Genomic DNA, 24,865 nt, shown 5'->3' on the forward strand with positions numbered 1-24,865 from the left:
TAGTCATGATCTAAGTTTATTGTACATGCACCAGAACATTACACAAATCATTTATTTGTAAAATAGAACTAAATAATTCATATGAATAATTTTCTTTGACCAAAACTGTCTAAACTGTATCCAGCTCCAAGGGTTTGAATGGTTCATGTTGAGGTGATCACTGTTATTGAGGTCAGGACTCCATGGCAACATCTGTCAGACTGTCAGCTGCAGAACCAGCAGCTGGTGAACGCCATGGTGCAGCAACTTGTAATCGCTCACGGGATCCAAAGGCAGTGTTCACTGAGAAAGAGAACAGAAAGGAAAACACTGTCAGATTCTGGTGACTGAACCTTCAGAATACACACATTTTTCATGCATTATTGGAATCAGATTTACAAACAGGATGGAGGAAAGGGAGACGCTGAGAATTCCACATTTCACGCTCCAGAGATTGTAACTGTGATTGAAAGTCAAAGCTGAGCCCGAACCCAACAGAAGGGAGCAGCTGGCCAAGGGCAACAACTTTGTGATGATTTAATAAACATTGGCTGGTGGCGTAGTGACAACAGTGCCGGACTCCGGTACGGAGGTTCCCAGGATCGAATACAGTCCAGCCATTCCCGAGTACGCTTTCCATCCGTGCCGGGTTGAGTGTTGAGCTTGCAACTCAACCTCGTAAAATAAAGAAAAATACTGCGAAATGTCTGTGTGAGGATTGACGTGCCACACAGTCTTTTGTTCCGCGCCTTGAAAGGCATGAAAATGCCTGACGCTGGCCTCTCAGGCCTGAGTCGATGATCCCTCCCTAATAAACACGTTAAGCAGCACTAGTTAATAACCAATCTTTCCCAGTTAGCACAAAGAATCTGGAGACAGGGTTACATGAAGAGTTAACGGAATACAATCTACCACAAATCTGCAGTAGAGCCACTATTCTCAAAAACTTTTAAATGGAAGCTTCAAAGAAAGTGCGAACTTGTATTCCGATCATCCCATAACCAAACACACACTTCCTTCAATATCACAGAATCGAAGAATGGTGCAACACTGCCACTTGTCCCATCCGCCTTTGACTGGTATCTCTGAATTGTTCCCCTTTTAATCCCACTTCACTTTTCTTACACTACAATTCATCTAATTCCTTTTAAAAGATTTGCATTGAATCGGTTGCCAGATTACAACCATGTGCTGTGGGGAAAAATACAGTATCTTTTCCATTCTAGCTGTTCAGCAATCATTCTAATATCCTGGTTACCAAATCTTCTCAAGTGCATACTTAATGTAATATAAAGACTCACTGTCCTGTCTGTTAAAACTAAATTCACCACCCGTTGATACGCTTTCCCCATGGTAGACCCTTTGCTCCAAACCACTTCCTTGGTGTCCTTTCCTAGCTAAAGAAACCACCTGCCCTCCCATCAAAAGCCACAGTAGCACAGTGACGCTACTACAGATCAGGGTTCAGAATTCAGAGTTCAATTCTGACATCCTCTGTAAGGAGTCTCTGCATATCCTCCCCGTGGAATGTGAGAGTTTTCTCCAGGTGCTCCAGTTTCCTCCCACAGTCCAAAGATATACGGGTAGGTTAACTGGTCATTGTAAATTGTCCTGTGATTGGGTTATGGTTAATTGAATTGACGTTATTTCTTACATCCTTCACATACATGAGTAAAAATCTTTTCGTCTTCATCGCAATGTGCAATCATAGTAATTTATAATAATTTATTATAAATAGAACAGTCTCAAATCAGCGTGAGTTAATCAGTCTGATGACCTGGTGGAAGAAGCTGTCCTGGAACCTGTTGGTCCAGTCTTTTATGCTGCGGTACTGTTTCCTGGATGGTAGCAGCTGGAATAGATTGTGGTTGGGGTGACCATTGATCTTTCAGGCCCTTTTTTCACACCTTTGTAAATGTCCTGAATCATGGGAAGTTCACAACTACAGATGCGCTGGGCTGTCCACACCACTCTCTGCAGAATCCTGCGATTGAGGGAGGTACAGTTCCCATAGCAGGCAGTGATGCAGCCGGTCAGGATGCTCTCAGTTGTGCCCCTGTAGAAAGTTCTTAGCATTTGGGGGCCCATATCAAACCTCCTCAACCATCTGAGGTGTATGAGGCGCTGTTGTGCCTTTGTCGCCACACAGCGGATGTGTACAGACCATGTGAAGTCCTTGGTGATGTGAATGCAGATGCCGAGGAACTTAAAGCTGTTTACCCTCTCAACCCCAGCTCCTTTCATGTCAATAGGGGTTAGCCTGTCTCCATCCCTCTTGTAATCCACATGGCTGGCATGGCTCGAAGGGCCTATTCAACGCTGTATCTCTAAACGACACATATTCTGACTGGGTCAGCTCCATTCATGTGGGAGCAGGACTTCGGTGAACTATTACCTGCTGACACAGTGCTGATATCCCAGGTGCGGAGACCTCCCTTCTGTCCCCCAAACGAGTAGATGAACGGTGAATCTGGACAGCAGGCCGCACAGAACACCACACCCTGAAATCACACACAGACAAGGTTATGATATAGACATTAGTGACACAAAATACAAAACCAATCCCTAACTCACCGAATAACATCTCTGACCCTGAACCAATGGTAGAGTAGGCCACCTTCGCAACCACATTTCAATCAACAGCTCTGTATCCCAGCAACATCAGGTACACATCACTGTCCATGACAAAGGTGCATCACAGGTAGACATCCTGAACTCCACTGTCTGTATCCAAGGTTCATCATAGATAGACTTCCTAACTCCACTGTCTGTGTCCTTGGTCTATCAGACAGACATCCTGAACTCCGCTGTCAATGTCCATTGTCTATCATAGATAGATAACCTGAACTAGACTGTCCATGTCCAATGTTCATCATAGATAGACATCCTGACCTCTATTGTCAATGTCCAAAGTTCATCATAGACATCCTTAACTCTACTGTGTCTATAGTCTATCATAGACAGACATCCTGAACTAGACTGCCCATGTCCAAGGTCCAAGATAGACATCTTGAACTCCACTGTCCAAGATTCATCAAAGACATCCTGAACTTCACTGTCTGTGTCCATGGTCTATTATAGATATCCTGAACTAGACTGCCCATGTCCAATGTTAATCAGACACATCTGAAACTCCACTATCCAAGTCCAGATTCATCATACACATCCTGAACTCCTGTCCACGTCCAAGATCCATCATAGATTGACATCCTGAAATCAACAGGAGATAGATAATGCATGACAAAAAGGCAATGTTACAAGTCATGCGGGATTTTAATATGCAGGTGGATTGGGAAAATCAGGTCGGTGCTGGATCCCAAGAGGGGGAATTTCTAGAATGTCTACAAGATGGCTTTTTAGAGCAACTTGTGGTTGAGCCCACTAGGGGATCAGGTATTCTAGATTGGGTTCTGTGCAACAAATCAGAATTGATTAGAGAGCTTAAAGTAAACGGGGGCAAATGATCAAAATGTGTTTGAATTCATCCTGATATTTGAGAAGGAGAAGCTAAAGTCAGATGCAGCAGCATCAGTATAAAAGAAATTATGAAGGCATGAGAGAGGAGTTGGTCAAAACTGATTGGAAAAGAACACTGGCAAGGATGACAGCAGAGCAGCAATGGCTGGAATTCCAAGAAGCCATTTGGAAGGGACAGGATATATACAAACCCCATTTCCAGAAAAGTTGGGATATTTTCCAAAATGCAATAAAAACAAAAATCTGTGTTATGTTAATTCACGTGAATCTTTATTTAACTGAGAAAAGTACAAAGAAAAGATTTTCAATACTTTTACTGACCAACTTAATTGTATTTTGTAAATATACACAAATTTAGAATTTGATGGCTGCAACACACTCAACAAAAGTTGGGAGAGAGTTAAAATAAGATTGAAAAGTGCACAGAATATTCAAGTAACACTGGTTTGGAAGACTTCACATTAAGCAGGCTAATTGGTAGCAGGTGAGGTATCATGACTGGGTATAAAAGTAGTGTCCATCAAAGGCTCAGTCTTTGCAAGCAAGGATGGGTCGTGGCTCACCCCTTTGTGCCAAAATTCGTGATAGAATTGTTAGTCAGTTCAAAAGGAACATTTCCCCAACACAAGATTGCAGAGAATTTAGGTCTTTCAACATCTACAGTACATAATATTGTGAAAAGATTCAGAGAATTCAGAGACATCTCAGTGCGTAAAGGGCAAGGTCGGAAACCACTGTTGAATGCACGTATGTGATCTTCGAGCCCTCAGGCGGCACTGCCTAAGAAACCGTCATGCTACTGTGACAATTATAGCCACCTGGGCTCCAGAGTACTTCGGAAAACCATTGTCACTTAACACAGTCCGACGCTGCATCCAGAAATGCAATTTAAAACTGTATTACGCAAGGAGGAAGCCATACATCAACTCTAGGCAGAAACGCTGACGAGTTCTCTGGGCCTGAGCTCATCTCAGATGGACCGAAAGACTGTGGAACCATGTGCTATGGTCAGATGAGTCCACATTTCAGCTAGTTTTCAGAAAAAACGGGCGTCAAGTTCTCTGTGCCAAAGATGAAAATGACCATCCTGATTGCTATCAGCAAAAGGTGCAAAAGCCAGCATCTGTGATGGTATGGGGGTGCATCAGTGCCCACAGCATGGGTGAGTTGCATGTATGTGAAGTATCATTGACTCTGAGGCGCATATTAGGATTTTAGAGAGACATATGTTGCCATCAAGGCGACGTCTCTTCCCGGGACATCCATGCTTATTTCAGCAGGACAATACCAGACCACATTCTGCACGGGCTACAACAGCGTGGCTTTGTAGACACAGAGTGCGTGTGCTTGACTGGCCTGCTGCCAGTCCAGATCTGTCTTCTATTGAAAATGTATGGCGCATCATGAAGAGGAGAATCAGACAACGGAGACCATGGACCGTTGAGCAGCTCAAGTCTTATATCAAGCAAGAATGGACAAAATTTCCAATTGCAAATCTACTACAATTAATATCCTCAGTTCCAAAACGATTAAAAAGTGTTATTAAAAGGAAAGGTGATATAACACAATGGTAAACATGCCTCTGTCCCAACTTTTGTTGAGTGTGTTGCAGCCATCAAATTCTAAATTTGTGTATATTTACAAAATACAATTAAGTTGGTCAGTAAAACTATTGAAAATCTTTTCTTTGAACTCTTGTCAGTTAAATAAAGGTTCATGTGAATTAACATATCACAGATTTTTGTTTTTATTGCATTTTGGAAAATATCCCAACTTTTCTGGAAATGGGGTTTGTACATTCCAAAGAGGAAGAAGTATTCTAAAGGCAAGAAGCCACAGCTGTGGCTAACAAGAGAGGTCACAGCCAATGTAAAAGCCAAAGAGAGCAAAATTTAGTGGGAAGTTAAAAGATTGGGAAACTTTTAAAAACCAACAGAAGTCCACTACAAAAGACATGAAAGTAAAGATGAAATACAAAAGAGAGCTAGCCAATAATATTAAGAGGATACCAAAAGTTTCTTCAGATAAAGTGTAAAAGAGAGGCGTGAGTGGATATCGGACTGCTGGAAAATGAAGCTGCAGAGGTAGTAATGGGGGAGAAGGAAATGGCGGATGAACTGATCAAGTATTTTGCATCAATGTTCACTGTGGAAGACACTAGCAATATGGTAGAAGTTCCAAAATGTCAAGGGTCAGAAGTGTGTGAAGTTACCATTAGTAGACAAAAGGTTCTGGGGAAACTGAAAAGTCTGAAAGTAGATGTCACCTGAACCAGATGGTGTTACACCCCAGGGTTCTGAAAGAGGTGGCTGAAGAGATTGTGGAGGCATTATTAATAATCTTTGTTAAGGATGTGGTTTTGCAGTACTTGAAGGCATATGATAAAATAGGATGTAGTCAGCATGGTTTCTGCAAGGGCAAATTTTACTTGACAAATCTGTTGGAAATCTTTGAAGAAATAACAAGCAGGATAGACAAAGGAGAATCGCTTGATGTTGTGTACTTGGATTTTCAAAAGGCCTTTGACAAAGTACCACACATAAGGCTACTTAACAAGAGCCCATGGTATTAGAGGAAAGATTCTAGCGTGCATCAAGCAGTGATTGATTAACAGCAGGCACAAAGTGGGAATATAGAGAACTTTTTCTGGTTGGCTGCCGGTGACTAGTGGTGTTCCACAGGGGTCTGTGTTGCGACTGCTTTTTACGCTATATGTCAACGACTTGGATGAAGGAACTTGTGGCTTTGTTGCAAAGTTCGCAGGTAATACAAAGATAGATGGAGGGGCAGGTTGGAAGTAGTAGAGGATACAGAAGGACTTAGATTAGGAGAACAGGCAAAGAACTGGCAGGTGGAATAGTGTCGGGAAGTGGCAGATGGAATACAATGTTGGGTAGTGTATGGTCATGCACATTGGTAGCAGAAATAAAAGGGTAGTTAATTTTCCAAATGGAGAAAAAAATTCAAAAATCTGAGACACAAAGGAACTGGAGTCCTTGTACAGGATTTGTTAAAGGTTATTTTGCAGGTTGAGTCTGTGATGAGGAAGGCAAATGTGATGTTAGCATTCATTTCGAAAGGTCTAGAATATAAAAGATGTAATGTTGAGGCTTTATAAAGCATTGGTGAGGCCTCACTTGGATTACTGAGAGCAATTTTTGGGCCCCTTATCTTAGAAAGGATGTGCTGACCTGGAGAGGGTTCAAAAGAGGTTCAAGAAAATGATTCCAGGATTGAATGGTTTGTCATATGAAGAGCATTTGATGACTTTGGGCCTGTATTCACTGAAATTCAGAAGAATGAGGGGTGACCTCATTGAAACCTATCAAATGGTGAAAGGCCTTGATAGAGTGGATGTGGAGAGGATGTTTCTATGGTGGGAATATCAAGACCAGAGGACATAGCCTAAAAATAGAGAGGCGTCCTTTTAGAATAGAAGTGAGGAGGAATTTCTTTAGTCAGAGTGGTGAATCTGTGGAATTCTTTGCCAAAGGCAGCTGTGGAGGCTGTCTTTATGTATATTTAAGGCAGAGGTTGACAGATTCTTGATTAGTCTGGTCCATCATAAAGATAGTGGTGACCTCCATTGTCCATGTCAGTGAGGAAAGACATCTATCCTCACTGACTGACACCACCTCCCAGTGAAGCCAATCCTTGGTTTTAAAGTTCTCAATACATGGTTAAATCCCTCCCTGTGGCACTGACTGTCTTCAACCCAGTTATCCCACACCTCCATTTGCCTCCGGTTTTGACCTTCCTAGATCTACCTTGCTATTCCCCTTTCACACTGTTTATTTATATCTGTGACTTCTGTAGTTTTCTGAGTTCCTTAAGGTTGTCATAGCTGGGTTTGGCGGGGGGGGGGGGGGGGTGTGGTCGTGGAACAAGCTCCCACTACCTATTAAATGCTCACAATGGCGTGCTTCTGACAACCAAGTCCAGCTCCTGGCCTTCACGTGCAGCTTAGCTTCTAAGCCTGGCAGAACACTTCAACTCACAGAAGTAGAGCAAAGGTGGGTTATGATGAGCAGAAGGGTAACTCATCTCAAATCTCCACTGGCTTGCGCATAGACCCACTCACAGGGAAGTCTTCAGAAGTAAACCCCAAGGAAACATCTGGAGCTGGAATTCCTAAGATTATCCTACATTGAGTTTAATGCGGACGGGCAACTCCTGCAACACCACTGGTGCCAAACTGTATCCGTCTTGGTCATTCCTTTGGATTCATCAGCTGTACGGAGAAGAAGAGCCTGTTACATGGGCAACAGCTTGCTCTCCATATCAGACTGTCCCAGCTCACGTATATGTAGATAGCTGGGACGCAATATCCATAGTTGATCCCCACCAATGGGGGCCTCAGTAGTTTTCTTGCATTACACTGCTACCACAAAAGAATAAAATTTCACAATACATCAGTGAGAATAAACTTGATTCTAATTTCTCCACAACTCCAACTGTGGTGCACCCGGTATCTGGAAATTCCCTCCTAAACTTGTTTCCTTGTAATCTCTTTCTTTACTAGATCATAGAACAGTACAATACAGGAAGCTCCCAAGTCTGTGTTGACAATTAAGCCGATTTAAATTAATGTCATCTGCCTGCACATTCCCTGCCTATTCCATGCACCTGTCTCAATGCCTCTTAAGATTATTGTTGCACCTGCTTCCACCACCTCCCCTGGCAATAAGACGCAAGAACCTAGCATGTGGCCTTGAAAATTTTCTTTTAAATTCCCCCCCCCCCCCCCCATCAGACGCTTTCTAGTGTTTGACATTTCCACCCCAGGATAACGACTCCCATGGTTTTACAAACTTCTATAGACAGCATCTTTTTCCCCAGGGTAGAAGTGTCTAATAGCACAGGGCATACATTTAAGGTGAGGGGGGTAATTTCAAAGGGTAACTACATTGGTATGCAGAAGTTTGGGCACCCCTGGTAAAAAATTTCTGTTACTGTGAATAGCTAAGTGAGTAAAAGATGACCTGATTTCCAAAAGGCATGAAGTTAAAGATGACACATTTCTTTAATATTTTAAGCAAGATTACTTTTTTATTTACATCTTTGAGTTTCAAAATAACAAAAAAGGAAAAGGGCCGGAAGCAAAAGTTTGGGCACCCTGCATGGTCAGTACTTAGAAAACACCCCCTTTGGCAAGTATCACAGCTTGTAAACGCTTTCTGTAGCCAGCTAAGAGTCTTGTTCTTGTTTGGGGGATTTGTACCCATTTTTCCTTGAAAAAGGCTTCTAGTTCTGAGAGTTCTTGGGCCGTCTTGCATGCACTGCTCTTTTGAGGTCTATCCACAGATTTTCGATGATGTTTAGGTCAGGGGACTGTGAGGAGCATGGCAAAACCTTCAGCTTGCACCTCTTGAGGTAGTCCATTGTGGATTTTTAGGTTATGTTTAGGATCATCATCCTGTTGTAGAAGACATCCTCTTTTTACCTTCAGCTTTTTACAGTGTGATGTTTGCTTCCAGAATTTGCTGGTATTTAACTGAATTAATTCTTCCCTTTACCAGTGAAATGTTTCCTGTGCCACTGGCTGCAACACAAGCCCAAAGCATGATCGAGCCGATACCCTTCATTCAGGCTGAGACCCTTCATCAGGACTGAGTCAACTGTACTTATTCCTATAGATGCTGCCTGGCCTGCTGCATTCCACCAGCATTTTGTGTGTGAGGCTTGTTTAGATGTTCCTTTGTAAACTTCTGACGCTGAATTTTATGGTGAGGATGCAGGAAAAGTTTTCTTCTGATGACTCTTCCATGAAGGTCATACTTGTGCAGATGTCGCTGCACAGTAGAACAGTGCACCACCACTCCAGAGTCTGCTAAATCTTCCTAAAGGTCTTTTGCAGTCAAACGGGGGTTTTGAATTGCCCTTCTAGCAATCTTACAAGCAGTTCTCTCCAAAAGTTTTCTTGGTCTTCCAGACCTCAACTTGACCTCCACCGTTCCTGTTAACTGCCATTTCTTAATTACATTACAAACTGAGGAAACAGCTACCTGAAAACACTTTGCTATCTTCTTATAGCCTTCTGCTTTGTGGGCATCATTTATTTTAATTTTCAGAGTGCTAGGCAGCTGCTTAGAGGAGCCCATGGCTGCTGATTGTTGGGACAAGGTTTGAGGAGTCAGGGTATTTATAAAGCTTTGAAATTTGTATTACCTGGCCTTTCATAACGATGACTGCGAACAAGCCATAGCCCTAATAAGCTAATTAAGGTCTGAGACCTTGGTAAAAGTTATCTGAGAGCTCAAATCTCTTAGGGTGCCCAAACTTTTGCATACTGCTCCTTTCTTTTTTTTCCCCCACTCTACAATTGTACAAGACAAAAATAATATACTAATCTTGCTTAAAATGTTGAAAAGAATGTTTAATCTTTAACTTTATGACTTTTGGAGATCAGTTCATCTTCTAGCCACTTAACTATTAACAATAACAGAAATTTTGACCGGGGTGCCCAAACTTTTGCATGCCACTGTATTTAACACAGAGTGGTTGGTGTCTGGAATATTGTGTGGTAGAGACATATATATTGGAGACTTTTAAAGGGATGTTTAGATATGCAAGGGAAATGAAAGGATACAGTTATTGTGTAGGCAGAAGAGATTAGTTAGCCATTTGATTACTAATGAAAGTAACTTCGCTGTGTAGACCATAAAACCATAAGATATAGGAGCAGAATTAGGCCATTGGTCCACTGAGTCTGCTCCACCATTTCATCATGGCTGATCCATTTTCCCCCTTTGGCCGCTGTCTTTAGCACCCTACCTGCTTGTGGTTAGCTGGCTTAGTATTGCCTTATGTTTTCATGTCAAACAATTTTGAGTGAAAGTGCAGGGACAATTTTCCACCAGAAAGCTGCTATATAAATGAAGCTTTTGTTGAAGTTGGAAAATACTCAGTGTAAAATGCGGATAAGTCATTGTCAAGCCAACAACTCAACCTGGAGTGAGTGTGGAATAGGGTCACGCCTGCGTATGACAGTGATATACCCAACACGGAATCTCAGCTTACCACCACTGCTCTGTTTTCAGCTTCTTACCATTTTCATGTCTCTGGAGTGTATCAGGCTTGGCCTATTCCCCAAAATATCCCAGATCTTCACATGTTTATCAGATGATGATGTCACCAAACAACCTTTGACCTGGCTGCTGAGTTCCAGACCTAAGGAGAGATTTGTTAGATTTATTACCTGCTGCTCACACAGAGGGAGGTGGAATTTATAACATGGCTTAGTATTTCAACTGCTCTGCCCATGACAGTAAGCAACTGCAGAGAATTGATGACGTAGCTGAGCACATCACAGTCTCCCCTCTATGGACATTGTCTATACTTCTCAGTGCCTTGGTAAAGCAACACAATCAAAGACCCTCACACCCCCAACATTCTATCTTCTCCCCACAGGCAGAAGATACTAAAGTCTGAAAGCATGTACCACCAGGCTCAAGGACAGCTTCTATCCCACTGTTATCAGACTATATAACACAACAGACATTTGATCCACAATTTACCTCATTATACCTTACACCTTATTCTCTGCCAGCACTGAACTTTCTCTGTAACTGCAACACTTTATTCTACATTGTTATTCCTTTACCCGTTTAACAATACAATATGTATGAACGATATGCAAAATAACCATACCAAGTCAAGTGACAATAACAATGGGGTTAGAGGACTGTCTATGTGCATAAGTGGGAGGGAGGAACGGGCTTGTTTTGTTGCTTGTTGTATTCTGTGTTGTTCTGCTGAGCATTGTGGGAATGCTGTGGGAGCAACAGAACGAGTGGTGACACTTGCGGGCTGCCCTCAGCACACAGTTGGCTATGTTGGCCATTAACGCAAATGGCGTATTTCACTGTACGTTTCAATGCACATGTGAAAAATGAACTTGAATCATGCACCAACTTACCAACTGTGGTCAAACAGGTATTTCCTAAATTTGCCTTAGACATTGATTTTCGGGGTGAGACATTTATCTAAGATCTCCTTGGCTCCACTGTTACATCCAGCCCTGGCAGTCTGCAGGAGGGAGCCATTCCAGGAATACCCAAAAATAAGGTGTCAGCTCTTTGAAGCTACAGCAGAGAAACATCTTCTATTTCGGAACTGATAATCAGGACTCAGAATCAAACAGTGGCTTCAGAAATGGAACTGATTTTCTGAATCTCTCACACACCCTCTCGTGCACTCTCTCTCACACACATTTTCTCATGCGCGTACTCACACTCATTCTTTCTCACATGGATGTTCACTCTTCCACACGCGCGCACACACACATGTTCATACACACTCTTCCTCAAGCATGCACTTGCTCACATGCACTCACTTTCTCGTACATTCACTCTTGCTCACACACTCACTCTTCCTCACACGAGCACGCACTTTTTCTTGCGTGTGCACTTTCTCACACACTCACATTCTCTCACACACACTTTCTGACTCATACACAAGAAAACATATTTTCACACACTCTCCATAGTGGCAAATGACTCTGACCTGTAACTTCTCCATCATGAGCTTTAAGAGTGTAGAGTGGTTTCTCTGACCGAGCGTCCAAACAGTACACAAAACCATCCTCTGTGCTAACCTGGAAGTAAAAAGGAAAGTAGTCATTGCTGCTCACACCATGACAATTACAGAATACAATTCAATGACAATGATCCTTAATCCCCCATCTGAGATTCACTCACCAGCTCAGTGATCAAAGGGGAAGAACCTCTCAGCCCCACAGCCCCAGCAACCAGTTACTTTCCACAGAGCATGCTCAGAATCTGGACTCCTGTTAACAATTGTATTCTGCTTGACACACAGAGTAAAACTCACCAGGAAGTTGCAGGGTGAAAAATGATCCCACACCACTCGCTCGACTTCACCACTGAACCTCCAGCTGCGATGACTGTCCTTTGGATTCCGACAGTCGTACAGAACGACAGATCTGAGGGAGACCAGGAGGACACAAGGTATTGCAATCAACAGTGCAACAAGAGAGGAACGGCTTTGATCACATCTGCATGTCACAGCAAATTCCGATGGCCGAGGTCATTCAGGACAGAAGGTGTTAAAGGGCACCTGTGGTTCAGGCTTGCTGCATTGCACACCTGTGTGAGTGGAGTGGGGGGCAGCAGTCAGAGCAGGCTGCTGTCAGCAAGCTCTCAGGCTATGGAAAGGCTTGAACAAGGAAGAGGTGTAAATGAGAATCACTAATAGACCAGAAGAGAAATATATAGTTTAGAAAATGGACAGAAAGTGTCTAGCGTCAAATCTTACTTGTCAAATGAGCCAGAGAGAAGTGTCTGTGCTTCAAACGGATGCCAGTGAAGAGTCTGCACCTGCAACAGAAACAGTAGGTGAACAATGGGTGGAGTACTCTACCAGAGACAAGGCAGCCATTCAACCATTTCCCTGTCTACCAAAAATAAGAGCCAATCATGTTCAGCGTGTGCTCAGGGTTTGACTCTTCAGGCCCCTGTTAAATGTGATGAGGTTAGCAGTGGGGTCTGCAGGTCAGACCCTATGGTGAAGTCCTTCTCCGCAGCCCCCTTCCAAAATCTCTACCGCAATCTCTACCAGTCCGTCTAAACCATGCTCTCTAGTTACTGCCAGAGGAAATAAGTCCTTCTCATGCACCCAGTACAAGCTTCTGTACAGCTTTGTTAAATCCCCATTCAATGTCCTTCACAACAGAGAAACTCTCTGGCCACCTCCTCACAAGTCTCCTTTGCTCCTGTTCTGGGTTCTGAATGTTGATGTCGAGACAACAATGAAATTCCGGGTAGAATACTGATCTATGAACAAAGACTGAGGAGTGATGAAAAAGTCTGGGTTACTGATTACAATTGTTGAGAGAGACAATAAATTAACCATGATGGAATGGCCTAATTCTGCAACTATGTCTTATGGTCTTATTAGATTTGGACTTGGGCAGGTCCTCTCTCTACACAGGGAGTTCCCAAGTGGACCCCTTGCTGGTGTTGGTCCATAGCATAAAAAAGGTTAGGAACCCTTGCTCTACATTGGCGTGCACATTTCTGGGGATTTAGGCATATTCATTGATCCCAGTCACCGTGGGCACTCTTGCTCTCAAGCCAAGAGGTTTGAACTGCAACAGTATCGAGAGGCTAAAGGGCCTGATTCCACGCTATACCTCTCCTGCAGTAGAGTTGCTCTGCAGAGCCTGATCTAGAGCAGTGATACAAGTAATGTTGCAGCAGGAACATCAGGCACAGGAAACAAGCAGCTAATTGAAGGCCCTCACATGTTAATCAGGGCAATTAGAGGCAGTTAATGAGTTAGGGTTATGCTGTCCAATAAACAGCAGACATTTAATTGTCAGGTAATGAGGACTGCACATGGGATAAACACAAGGAAAACTAATAGTCTTCCGGAAAAGAGATAATCAGTGTAATGAAGAATCATTTGACATGATTTGACTCCCTGTCCTCTTGCTGGTTCACTGCCTTATCTGCTTCTGATTCTAGTGGGGAGTAACAGCTTACATAATGGTCTGAGCCAACCCCTCATGTTTCTATGAAAACCTTCCAACAAAAGCCTCACTGACCTCTGTGATGACAACCGAAAAATTAGATTCAAAAGTCGCCCAGTTATAGGACGTGCTGGTGTATGGAGCAAAAGAAAGCCTTTCTAAGGCAGGATCATACATGAGTCTGGAAGAGTTTTTTAAAATTTTTATTTATTTTTATTATTTATTTAGTGGGTCGGAACAGGCAGTTAGCAAACCTCATTTAACCCTAGCCTAATCAGAAGACAATTTACAATGAACAATTAACCTACTAATCAGTATGTCTTTGGCTGTGGGAGGAAACTGGAGCACCCAAGCGTAAACAGGAAGGCAATACAAACTTTCTTACAGAAGATGCTAGAATTGAACTGCAAACTCTGAAGCCCTGATCTATAATAACCTTCACTGGGGGATAAACTGTGGTCAGAGGTATTTCCCACTTGCCTGGACTATTATGAACTCATGGCCACCTGTCTCAGGGATTGGGAAGTAAGTATTAGGCAAACCCTTTCAGGAGTCAAGATTTTGTCAATGCTTTGTGTGTCATTTCTCCACATGACAGAATATCAAACTTTAAACCTGATGTAAGAAGAAAATGCATCAATACAGTTAAGGAAGAGCAAGTGGTGACGATTAGCTTGAAGCCTGTTGTTGATGATCAGTGTAATGGGGATGAGATGTGGAATGTGGCTTTTTCCCAGGGCTGAAATGGCTAATACGAGGGGGCATAGTTTTAAAGTGCTTGGGAGTGGGTACAAGGGGGATGTCAGAGGTAAGTTTTTCCACAAAGAGAGTGATGGGTGCATGGAATGCACTGCCAGCGAAGGTGGTAGAGGTGGATACTATAGGGTCTTTTAAGAAACTCTTAGATACGTGGAGCTTAGAAAAATAGAGGCCTATGCGGTAGGGAAATTCTAGGCTGCTTCTGAATAAGTTACATGGTTGGCACACATTATGGGCCAAAGGGCCTGTAATGTGCTGTAGATTTTCTATGTTCTATATATGTATATTAAATAATTAAATTAAGTTAAATAGTGCAAAAACAAAAAACTTTCCCACAGGTGTGTCAAGCTCTCTGGCCTATAATTTCCTGGCTTATTTTCAAGAGCCTTTTTTAAACAGCAGATCAACATTGGCTATCCTCCATTCCTCTGGTACCTCACTTGTTGCTAAGGATATTTGAAGTATCTCTGCTAGGGCCCCTGCAATTTCTACACTAGCCTCCCACAGTCTCCAATGGAACACTTTGTCAGGCCCTGAGGAATTACCCACCCTAATTTGTCTCAAGACAGCAAAACCTCCTCCTCTGACTTCTGTATAAGGTCCATGACCTCGCTGCTGTCTATCTTCCGAGTAAACACAGATGCAAAAAATCCATTTAAGATTTCCCCCACTTCTTTTAACACTATGCATAGAAGACTACCCTGATCTTCCTGAGAAATTATGTGCAAAACTATTGTGCAAAACTATTTTTTGCCCTTTGCTCTTAATATAATTGTATCTGTAGAAGCCCTTAGGGCCAAAAATAGAGAGAATAATCATTTGATACCCAGATAAATGTGAGGTGTTGTACCTTGGTAGGGCAAATGCAAGGGAATAGTACACTAAAGGGAAGATCCTTAGCAGTGTTACTGAGCAGAGATCATAACTCCTTGAAAATGGCTATAGAGGTCGATAAGGTGGTTAAGATGGCTCATGTAATGCTTGCTTTTATTAGTTAAAGCACTGAGTTCAAAAGTCAGGATGTTATGTTGCAACTTTATTAGGTCACATCTGAAGTACTGCATACAGTTCTGGTCACCCTACTACAGGAAAGATGCTGGATAAACTTGGGCTGTTTTCTCTGGAGCATCAAAGGCTGAGAGGGGATCTGATAGAGGTATACAGATTGTGAGAGTCATACAGAGAGTAGATTGAGAGTATTTGTTTCCCAGGGTTAAAATGTCTAAAACCAGTGGGCATGAATTGAAGATGAGATGGGGTAGGTTCAAGGGGGATACTAGGGGTCAGTTTTTTTACTCAGAGTGGTGGATGTCTGGAATGTGCTGCCTAGCATGGTAGCAGAGGTAAATACATTAGAGTCTTTTAAGAGACATTTGGATAGGTGCATGAATGTAAGGAAGATGAAGGGATATGGACATGGTGTAGTAGAAGGGATTAGTGTTTGGGTGTTTTTGATTTGGTGTTTAGCACAACATTATGGGCTGAAAGGCCTGTTCCAGTGCTGTACTGTTTGCTCTATGTTCTATGATTTCACTTACTTTGTTTGTATGGGAGCTAAGACGGGTCACAGGTTTCTTCTGGCACATATCCCAGAGAATCACAGTCTCATCAGCAGAAGCACTGGCTAGAACATTCCTGACAGACAATAAATAATATTTCATTACCGGCACTGAAACAAATTCATACAATTCCAGACCCTGTTTTGTTCACAAAGAAGTGAGCAATAATAATTCCATATTGAGTTTCTCAATTTCTATCTCACCTTTAGTTTGTACAAAGACTGTACAAAGTTACATGAGACCTCACTATGTGCAGAAACGGAGACCATGCCTGCAGTAGGTCACAGTTAGCGCGGAGTTAGATCAGCAGAGATTCCTGGGAAGCGGGGCTATCCCATGAGGGCAGATCAAGGAAGATTAATTGGATGCTGGAAGTTAGAACAATGAGGGCCAATGTAATTGAGAAATAAGGTTCCAACACAGATTCACAGATTGACTACATAGAAACTGATGCCACATTTCCTCCGGCTTGGGAGCCACGAATGAGGGGTTTGGAGTCGGCCAGCACTGGACTGAAACAAACTTGTAAACGTTTGGATTCCTCCAGCACCTTGTCAAAGGCCTTCTGAAAATCCAAGTACACTACATCTACTGCATCTTCTTTGTCTACCCTGCTTGTAATTACCCTAAAAAATTGCAGTAGGTTAGTCAGGCAGGATTTTCCTTTCAGGAAAACATGCTGGCTTTGACCTATCTTGTCATGTGCCTCCGTAATCTCATCCCCAACAACTTCCCAACCACTGAAGTCAGGCTGACAGGTCTATAGTTTCCTTTCTGCTGCCACCCACCCTTCTGAAAAAGTGGTGTAACATTTGCAATTGTCCAGTCATCTGGTACAATGCCAGAATCTATCAGTTCCTGAAAGATCATTGTTAATGTCTCCACAATCTCTCCAGCTACTTCCTTCAAAACCCAAGGGTGCATTTCATTGGGGCCAGGAGATTTATCCACCCTCAGACCATTAAGCTTCCTGAGCACCTTCTCATTCATAATTCTCGCTGCACATACTTCACTTCCCTGACACTCTTGAATGTCTGGTATACTGCAGATGTCTTCCACTGTGAAGACTGATGCAAAATACGTATTCAGTTCTTCTTCCATCTCTGTGTCTCTCATAACAATATTTTGTATGGGTCCTATATCTACCCTTGACTCTCCTTTACCCTTTATGTACTTAAAAAAGCTTTTAGTATTTTCTTTGATATTAGTAGCCAGCTTCCATTCATAATTCACCTGTTCCTTTGTTCCTTCCTAATGACCTTCTTAGTTTCCTTCCTAAAGTTTTAAAAGCTTTATAATTCTCTATCTTGCCACTAGCTTTGGCTTCCTTGTATGCCGTCTCTTTTGCTTTTATTTTGGCTTTGACTTCACTTGTCAGCCACAGTATAGTACTGTCCTTCTTCCATTTGAACATTTCTTATTTGGAATATGTCTGTCTTGCAGTTCCCTCAATTTTCACAGAAACTCCAGCCATTGCTGCTCTGCTATCCTTCCTGCTAGTGCCCCTTTCCAGTCAACTTCAGCCAGTTCCCCTCGCATGCCATTATAATTTCCTTTATTCCACTGAAATACCGACACATTGGATTTTAGTTTCTCCTTCTCAAATTTCAAAGTGAACTCGATCATATTGTGATCACTGTTCCCCAAGGTTTCCTTAACCTTAAGCTCTTTATTACCTCTGGATCATGGGGATGTTATGTTGAAGTTGTATAAGGCGTTGATGAGGCCTAATATGGAGTATAGTGTGCAGTTTTGGTCACCAACCTACAAGAAAGATGTGAATAAGATTGAAAGAGTACACAGAAAACTTACAAGCATGTTGCCAGGTCTGAAGGGCCTGTGTTATAAGGAAAGATGGAATAGGTTAGGATTTTATTCCTTGGAATGTAAAAGATTGAAAGGAGATTTGAGAGAGATATATAAAATTATGAGGGTTAGAGTTAGGGTTGGGGAGGCTTTTGTCACTGCTTGGGAGGGACTACAACCAGAGGTCATGGGTTAAGGGTGAAAGGTGAGAAGCTTAAGCAGAACAAGAGGGGAAACTTCTTCACTCAGAGGTTTGTGAGAGTGTGAAATGAGCTGCCTGCACAAGTGGTGTAGACGAGCTCGATTTCAACGCACAAGAGAAGTCTGAATAGGTACATAGATGGTAAGGGTATGGAGGGCTATGGTCCTGGAGCAGGTCAATGGGAGTAGGCAGTTTAAATGTTTCAACATGGACTCCATGGGTCAAAGGTCCTGTTTCTGTGCTGCACTTTTCAATGACTCTATGACCTGACCATTCAGCCCATCAAACCTGCCTTGCCATTTCATGTGTGTGGAAGAATAAAAACCAGATCAGTAGGGAGACAGAACCGTGGATGAACTGGACCCCTCTCTTACAAAGGACTACCAACCTGTATACAATCAGTTACTGCCGTGGATCCACACACCACCTCCCTCCCACCGGGCTGTTAACACACACCAGTAGCTGTTTCTCCGCAGAAGGAAAGCACAAAGATTAAATGCCAGCACCCGTGGAAACGAGCAGTCAACATTTCCAGCCGAGACCCTTCGTCAGAACTGAAGAGGGAGGGGGCAGGGGCCCTATAAAGAAGGTGGGGGGAGGGTTGGAAGGAGATGACTGGTAGGTGCCAGGTGAAAAACCAGTAAGAGGAAAGATCAAGGGGTGAGGGAGGGGAAGTAGGGAGGGGATAGGCAGGAAAGGTGGGGATAGGCAGGAAAGGTGAAGAAGGAATGTAAGGGGAAAGCACTATGGGTAGTAGTAGAAGGCGGAATCATGAGAGGTGATAGGCAGCTGGAGGAGGAGGCAGAGTGAAACTGGGATGGGGGAAAGGAAGGGGAGGGAATTACTGGAAGTTGGAGAATTCAATGTTCGTGCCAAGGGGCTGGAGACTACCCAGACGGTATATGAGGCGTTGCTCCTCCATCCTGAGTTTGGCCTCATCATGGCAGTAGAGGACGCCATGTATGGACATATCCAAATGGGAATGTGAAGCAGAGTTGAAGTGGGTGGCAACCGGGAGATCCTGTCTGTTGTGGATGAAGCGGTCCCCCAATCTGCGTTGGGTCTCACTGATGTAGAGGATGCCGCACCGGGAGTACTGGATGCAATAGATGATCCCAACGGACTCACAAGTGAAGTGTTGTCTCACCTGGAAGGACTGTTTGGGGCCCTGAATGGTGGTAACATTGAATTCTCCAACTTCCGGTAATTCCCTCCTCCTATCCCAGTTTCACTCTGCCTCCTCCTCCAACTGCCATCACCTCTCTCATGATTCTGCCTTCTTCTACTACCCACAGTGCTTTTCCCTTACATTCCTTCTTCACCTTTCCTGCCTATCCCCCCTCCCATCCCTTGATCTTTCCCCTTACTGGTTTTTCACCTGGCACCTACCAGCCTTCTCCTTCCCACCCTCCCCCCACCTTCTTTATAGGACCCTGATGAAGGGTCTCGGCCTGAAACGTTGACTCCTCGTTTCCATGGATGTTGCCTGACCTGCTGAGTTCCTCCAGCGTGTTGTACATGTTGCTTTGACCCCAGCATCTTTGTGTTTAAGATGCCAGCACCATCTCCCCTGGCAGCCAGTCACTCCACTGGTAAATCTACACAGTTAATGAACCAACATTCCACACAAATGGTGAAGCAAAATAAATTTCAAAGTAACATAATCTTATCAGAGAGAAACCATTCTAATACAATTTCCTCCTCTGTATCAGGTGCTGCCATCCTGTGGCAAAACAAAGATATTGCCCAGTTTTCTGTGAAATAGACAGGCAACAGAATGTGAACAGTGTGAACAGGAGAGAAGCGATCACTCTGACTGACCCAATCGCACCCCCTGACCATGACACCACCTCACCCCAACCGACACCCCTCACTTCCCCAAAGATCTCAACCCATCCGACATCCTTCGCTTCTCCAATGACACCATCCCAACCCTGACAACACCCCTCACTTCTCCAAAGACCTCATCCCATCCGACATCCTTCACTTCTCCAATGACACCATCCCGACACCTCTCACTTCCCCAATGACACCATCCCATCCCTGACACCTTTCACTTCACCAATGACACCATCCCGACACCCCTCACTTCCCCAATGACACCATCCCATCCCTGACACCTTTCACTTCCCCAATGACACCATCCCGACACCTCTCACTTCCCCAATGACACCACCCTATGCCTGACACCTCTCACTTCACCAATGACACCACCCTATGCCTGACACCTCTCACTTCACCAATGACACCACCCCATCCGACATCTCACTTCCCCAATGACACCACCCCATCCGACATCTCACTTCCCCAATGACACCACCCCGTCCATGACACCCCTCACTTCACCAATGACACCATCCCATCCCTGACACCTCTCACTTCCCCAATGACACCACCCCATCCGACACCTCTCACTTCCCCAATGACACCACCCCATCCATGACACCCCTCACTTCACCAATGACACCACCCTATGCCTGACACCTCTCACTTCCCCAATGATACCACCCCATCCGACATCTCACTTACCCAATGACACCACCCCGTCCATGACACCCCTCACTTCACCAATGACACCATCCCATCCCTGACACCTCTCACTTCCCCAATGACACCACCCCATCCGACACCTCTCACTTCCCCAATGACACCATCCCATCCCTGACACCCCTCACTTCACCAATGACACCACCCTATGCCTGACACCTCTCACTTCCCCAATGATACCACCCCATCCGACATCTCACTTCCCCAATGACACCACCCCGACCATGACACCCCTCACTTCACCAATGACACCACCCTATGCCTGACACCTCTCACTTCACCAATGACACCATCCCATCCCTGACACCTCTCACTTCACCAATGACACCACCCATCCATGACACCCCTCACTTCTCCAATGACACCACCCCATCCCTGACACCCCTCACTTCTCCAATGACACCATCCCATCCCTGACACCCCTCACTTCTCCAATGACACCATCCCATCCCTGACATCTCCCACTTCACCAATGACACCATGTCATCTATGAGGACAACCCCTTCTCCATAATACCCTGAAAGCAGGAATGTGCCAGTTACCTGATGTGTCTGTTCCAGGAAAGATCGAGAACTGCATCAGTGTGTCCCTCCGTTCTCGACTCTGCTCCCTGAAATAATACACAAGCATTGATGAGAACTGCGTAATGGACGGTCACAGGCCCGCCTGTGAAAGGAGGACTGACAAACTGCATCCTGTAAAAACCCAGAATTACAGAAACACCAAAAAGAAGCTGCAAAGGCCCCATCCCTGGGAAAGGAAGGCTGGGGTGATGTCATTGGGAAACCGTATGAAGTTGTGTGGTGAAAACCGAAGACTCAGGGCCAATCAACCTTCTACCGACCATGGACAGAGGACTCTGGTGAGTTGCTATCAGTGACCTATGCCCCAGTGGAGAAGTTAGGATCAGGAAGTGTGACCTCCCTCTTGACCATCGGACTTCTCACAGAGGCAGGACAGGGCAGAAGCCTGCCCCACTCCCTGTATGGATGAATGAACAGTTAGTTCACCTGCTGGTAGAGCAGTAAACTAGACACTGAGATAGCCAGGGTAAGGATTCACCGAGAGACCACAAACTGTATGCGAGAGACATCAGGATCAGTCCCTAGGCCGCTGTTCTCAGCAGCACATACATTCCTTCCCAGACCACTGGATATCCTACCTTGTCAAAAAATACACTCAAAAACCTCTATAGATGTACCATGGAAAGCATTCTGACAGGCTGCATCACTGTCTGTAATTGGGGGGGGGGCTACTGCACAGGACCCAAAGAGGCTGCAGAGGGCTGTAAATTGAGTCAGCTCCATCTTGGGTACTAGCCTACAAAGTATCTATGACACCTTCAAGAAGCGGTGTCTCAGAAAGGCAGCATTCATTATTTACCAACGGTGAGGGAATGGTGGAAGTCGGAACACTTGGCACAAAAGGCGATGGACATGGACCCAAGTTTAGAACGGAGTCAGCATTTCAGTCGTTCCCTGCCGTCAACCCTTCTTCCCTACAAGCAAATTTATGCTGAAAAACAAAATGCTGCCAAGCAAACAACCCTCACCACTTTATTCAAACCGGTGTCCTCTCCTGCTGCCCGCAGTTCTAAGAGTTCTCTAAGTCTTCCTTCACCCCTTGCTGTGCTTCATATGATCCGGACACCACAACAATCACTCATCTCCCGGAGCAAACACACCTGCCACTGTTGGTGAGTACTGTGCACCCTAGTATGTTAACTTTCTATGATTTATTACGTTGAATATCACCTTAAATTGATAAAATATAATACGTTGCCTTGCGGTACTGCTTTTGTGTCGTATTAGTATGACAATGTGAATAAATTACAGATAAAACGTATTTAGGAAGCCCCATTTAAATAATTATTCACACTTTGTGTCGACTGCAAGGAACGTATCCCCTGCAATATAACAAGGATAGGGTGTATTAGCTCACTGGACATATGACTGTATATATACTGACCATGGTATTTGCACATTGGACATATGACCATATATATACTGACCATGGTATTAGCTCAGTGGATATCCTACCATATATCTACTGACCATGGTATTACCTCACTGGACATATGACCGTATATATACTGACCATGGTATTAGCTCACCAGACATCCTACTGTTTCTACTGTCTATGGGCAAATGAGTCTGCATCAGGCGTACATCACAGTGCGTAGCGTTAGTTGTAGGGTGTCTACTCGCATACTCAAGACTGCACTTCACTGGTTCTGAGTGGGGGAGTGGCCTGGTGAGGGACCAGGGGAGGGTCTGGCCAGAGGTGGGGAAGGAGGGTAGGGCAAGCTGTTGGTGGGATATGGAACAGGCTGTTGTTGAGGGTGGCGAGGAGGGCTGGGATAGGCTTTTCTGGTGTAGGTTGGAACCAGGGTGCAAAAGGCTGTGGGCAGGATGGAGCAGGGGGTGGAACAAGCTGTTGCTGGGGATGGAGGAGTGTCTGATGACTCTGGGCCTGTGCTCACTAGAAATCTATCAAATGTTGAAAGGCCTCAATAGAGTATATGTGGAGAGGATGTTTCCTGTAGTGGGGAAGTCGAAGACTAGAGGGCACAGCTTCAGAATTGAGTGATGAACTTTTAAAACGAGAGATGAGGAGGAATTTCTTCAGCTATAGGGTGATGAATCTGTGGAATTCATTGCAACAGATGGCTGTGGAGGCCAATCATTGGGTATATTTAAAACAGAGGTTGACAGATTCTTGATTAGTCAGGGTGTCAAAGGTCACAGGGAGAAGGTAGGAAATTGGGATTGAGAGGGATAATCAAATTACATAGCAGATGATGGGCTGAATAACCTAATTCTGCTTCTACGTCATATTGTCTAAAAAAAAATGGTGGACACTGGGTCAGATTACTGGGGGTGGGGTTGGGCCGTGGAGTGATTGCCTTCCCCAACAGGTTCCATACTGAGAACCCCTACACCACTGGCTTCACAGTACCTTCCGCCCTTTCTTCTTTGATGCTTCATTTCCAAGGCTGAAGACGGGCTCCAGGCAGTCAACCACATCCAGGTCCCATACATCAATCACCGGCTTCATGCTTCCCACTGCGGCATAGTTCCCTACAAGGACAGCACACTGTTAGAGAGCAATCCCACCCCCTCCCCAGCATGGCATACCGTCAGACAGAGAGCGCATCGCCAGAGAGCCCCCCACTGCAGCATATCGTCAGGCAGAGAGCACACCCCCCCCATGGCATTCTGTCAGGTGGAGAGCGCATTGCCAGAGAGCACACCGCCCCCCCCCACCCCAGGTTAGGGTTAGGGATGGACTGAGAGAGCACTGGCAGAGAGCCCCTCCATAAGCCTACCATTAGACTAAGGACTGAGAGTATACCATCAGGGTGCTCGCTGCCAGGGAGCGTGCTGTCAGATGGAGAGCACATGGTCAGGGAGCGTGCTGTCAGATGGAGAGCACATGGTCAGGGAACGTGCTGTCAGATGGAGAGCACATGGGCAGGGAACGTGCTGTCAGATGGAGAGCACATGGGCAGGGAGCGTGCCGTCAGATGGAGAGCACATGGGCAGGGAGCGTGCCGTCAGATGGAGAGCACATGGTCAGGGAGCATGCTGTCAGATGGAGAGCACATGGTCAGGGAGCGTGCTGTCAGATGGAGAGCACATGGTCAGGGAGCGTGCGGTCAGATGGAGAGCACATGGTCAGGGAGCGTGCTGTCAGATGGAGAGCACATGGTCAGGGAACGTGCGGTCAGATGGAGAGCACATGGCCAAGGAGCGTGCCGTCAGATGGAGAGCACATGGTCAGGGAACGTGCTGTCAGATGGAGAGCACATGGCCAGGGAGCGTGCTGTCAGATGGAGAGCACATGGTCAGGGAGCGTGCTGTCAGATGGAGAGCACATGGTCAGGGAACGTGCTGTCAGATGGAGAGCACATGGGCAGGGAGCGTGCGGTCAGATGGAGAGCACGTCGCCAGGGAGCGTGCCGTCAGAAGGAGAGCATGTCGCCAGGAAGCGTGCCGTCAGATGGAGAGCACATGGTCAGGGAGCGTGCGGTCAGATGGAGAG

The 24,865-nt window shown here is 44.8% G+C and overlaps 1 protein-coding gene across 1 annotated transcript in view; it reads right to left on the reverse strand.

Annotated features, from left to right (window-relative positions):
- Positions 1-24,865, reverse strand: part of pwp1 (PWP1 homolog, endonuclein) — a 43,162-nt gene continuing 18,297 nt past the window's right edge. Inside the window, exons 7-15 of the mRNA XM_073059848.1 lie at positions 23,780-23,901; positions 21,364-21,431; positions 16,246-16,342; positions 12,733-12,794; positions 12,289-12,400; positions 11,962-12,052; positions 10,505-10,626; positions 2,375-2,480; positions 1-282 (exon numbers count right to left, since the gene is read on the reverse strand). Coding sequence (XP_072915949.1) covers positions 173-282; positions 2,375-2,480; positions 10,505-10,626; positions 11,962-12,052; positions 12,289-12,400; positions 12,733-12,794; positions 16,246-16,342; positions 21,364-21,431; positions 23,780-23,901 — 890 coding nt within the window. The 3' untranslated portion in view covers positions 1-172. The remainder of the gene's footprint in view (positions 283-2,374; positions 2,481-10,504; positions 10,627-11,961; positions 12,053-12,288; positions 12,401-12,732; positions 12,795-16,245; positions 16,343-21,363; positions 21,432-23,779; positions 23,902-24,865) is intronic.

This window comes from Hemitrygon akajei, chromosome 10, assembly GCF_048418815.1.
Source record: "Hemitrygon akajei chromosome 10, sHemAka1.3, whole genome shotgun sequence".
Taxonomy (NCBI): Eukaryota; Metazoa; Chordata; class Chondrichthyes; order Myliobatiformes; family Dasyatidae; genus Hemitrygon; species Hemitrygon akajei.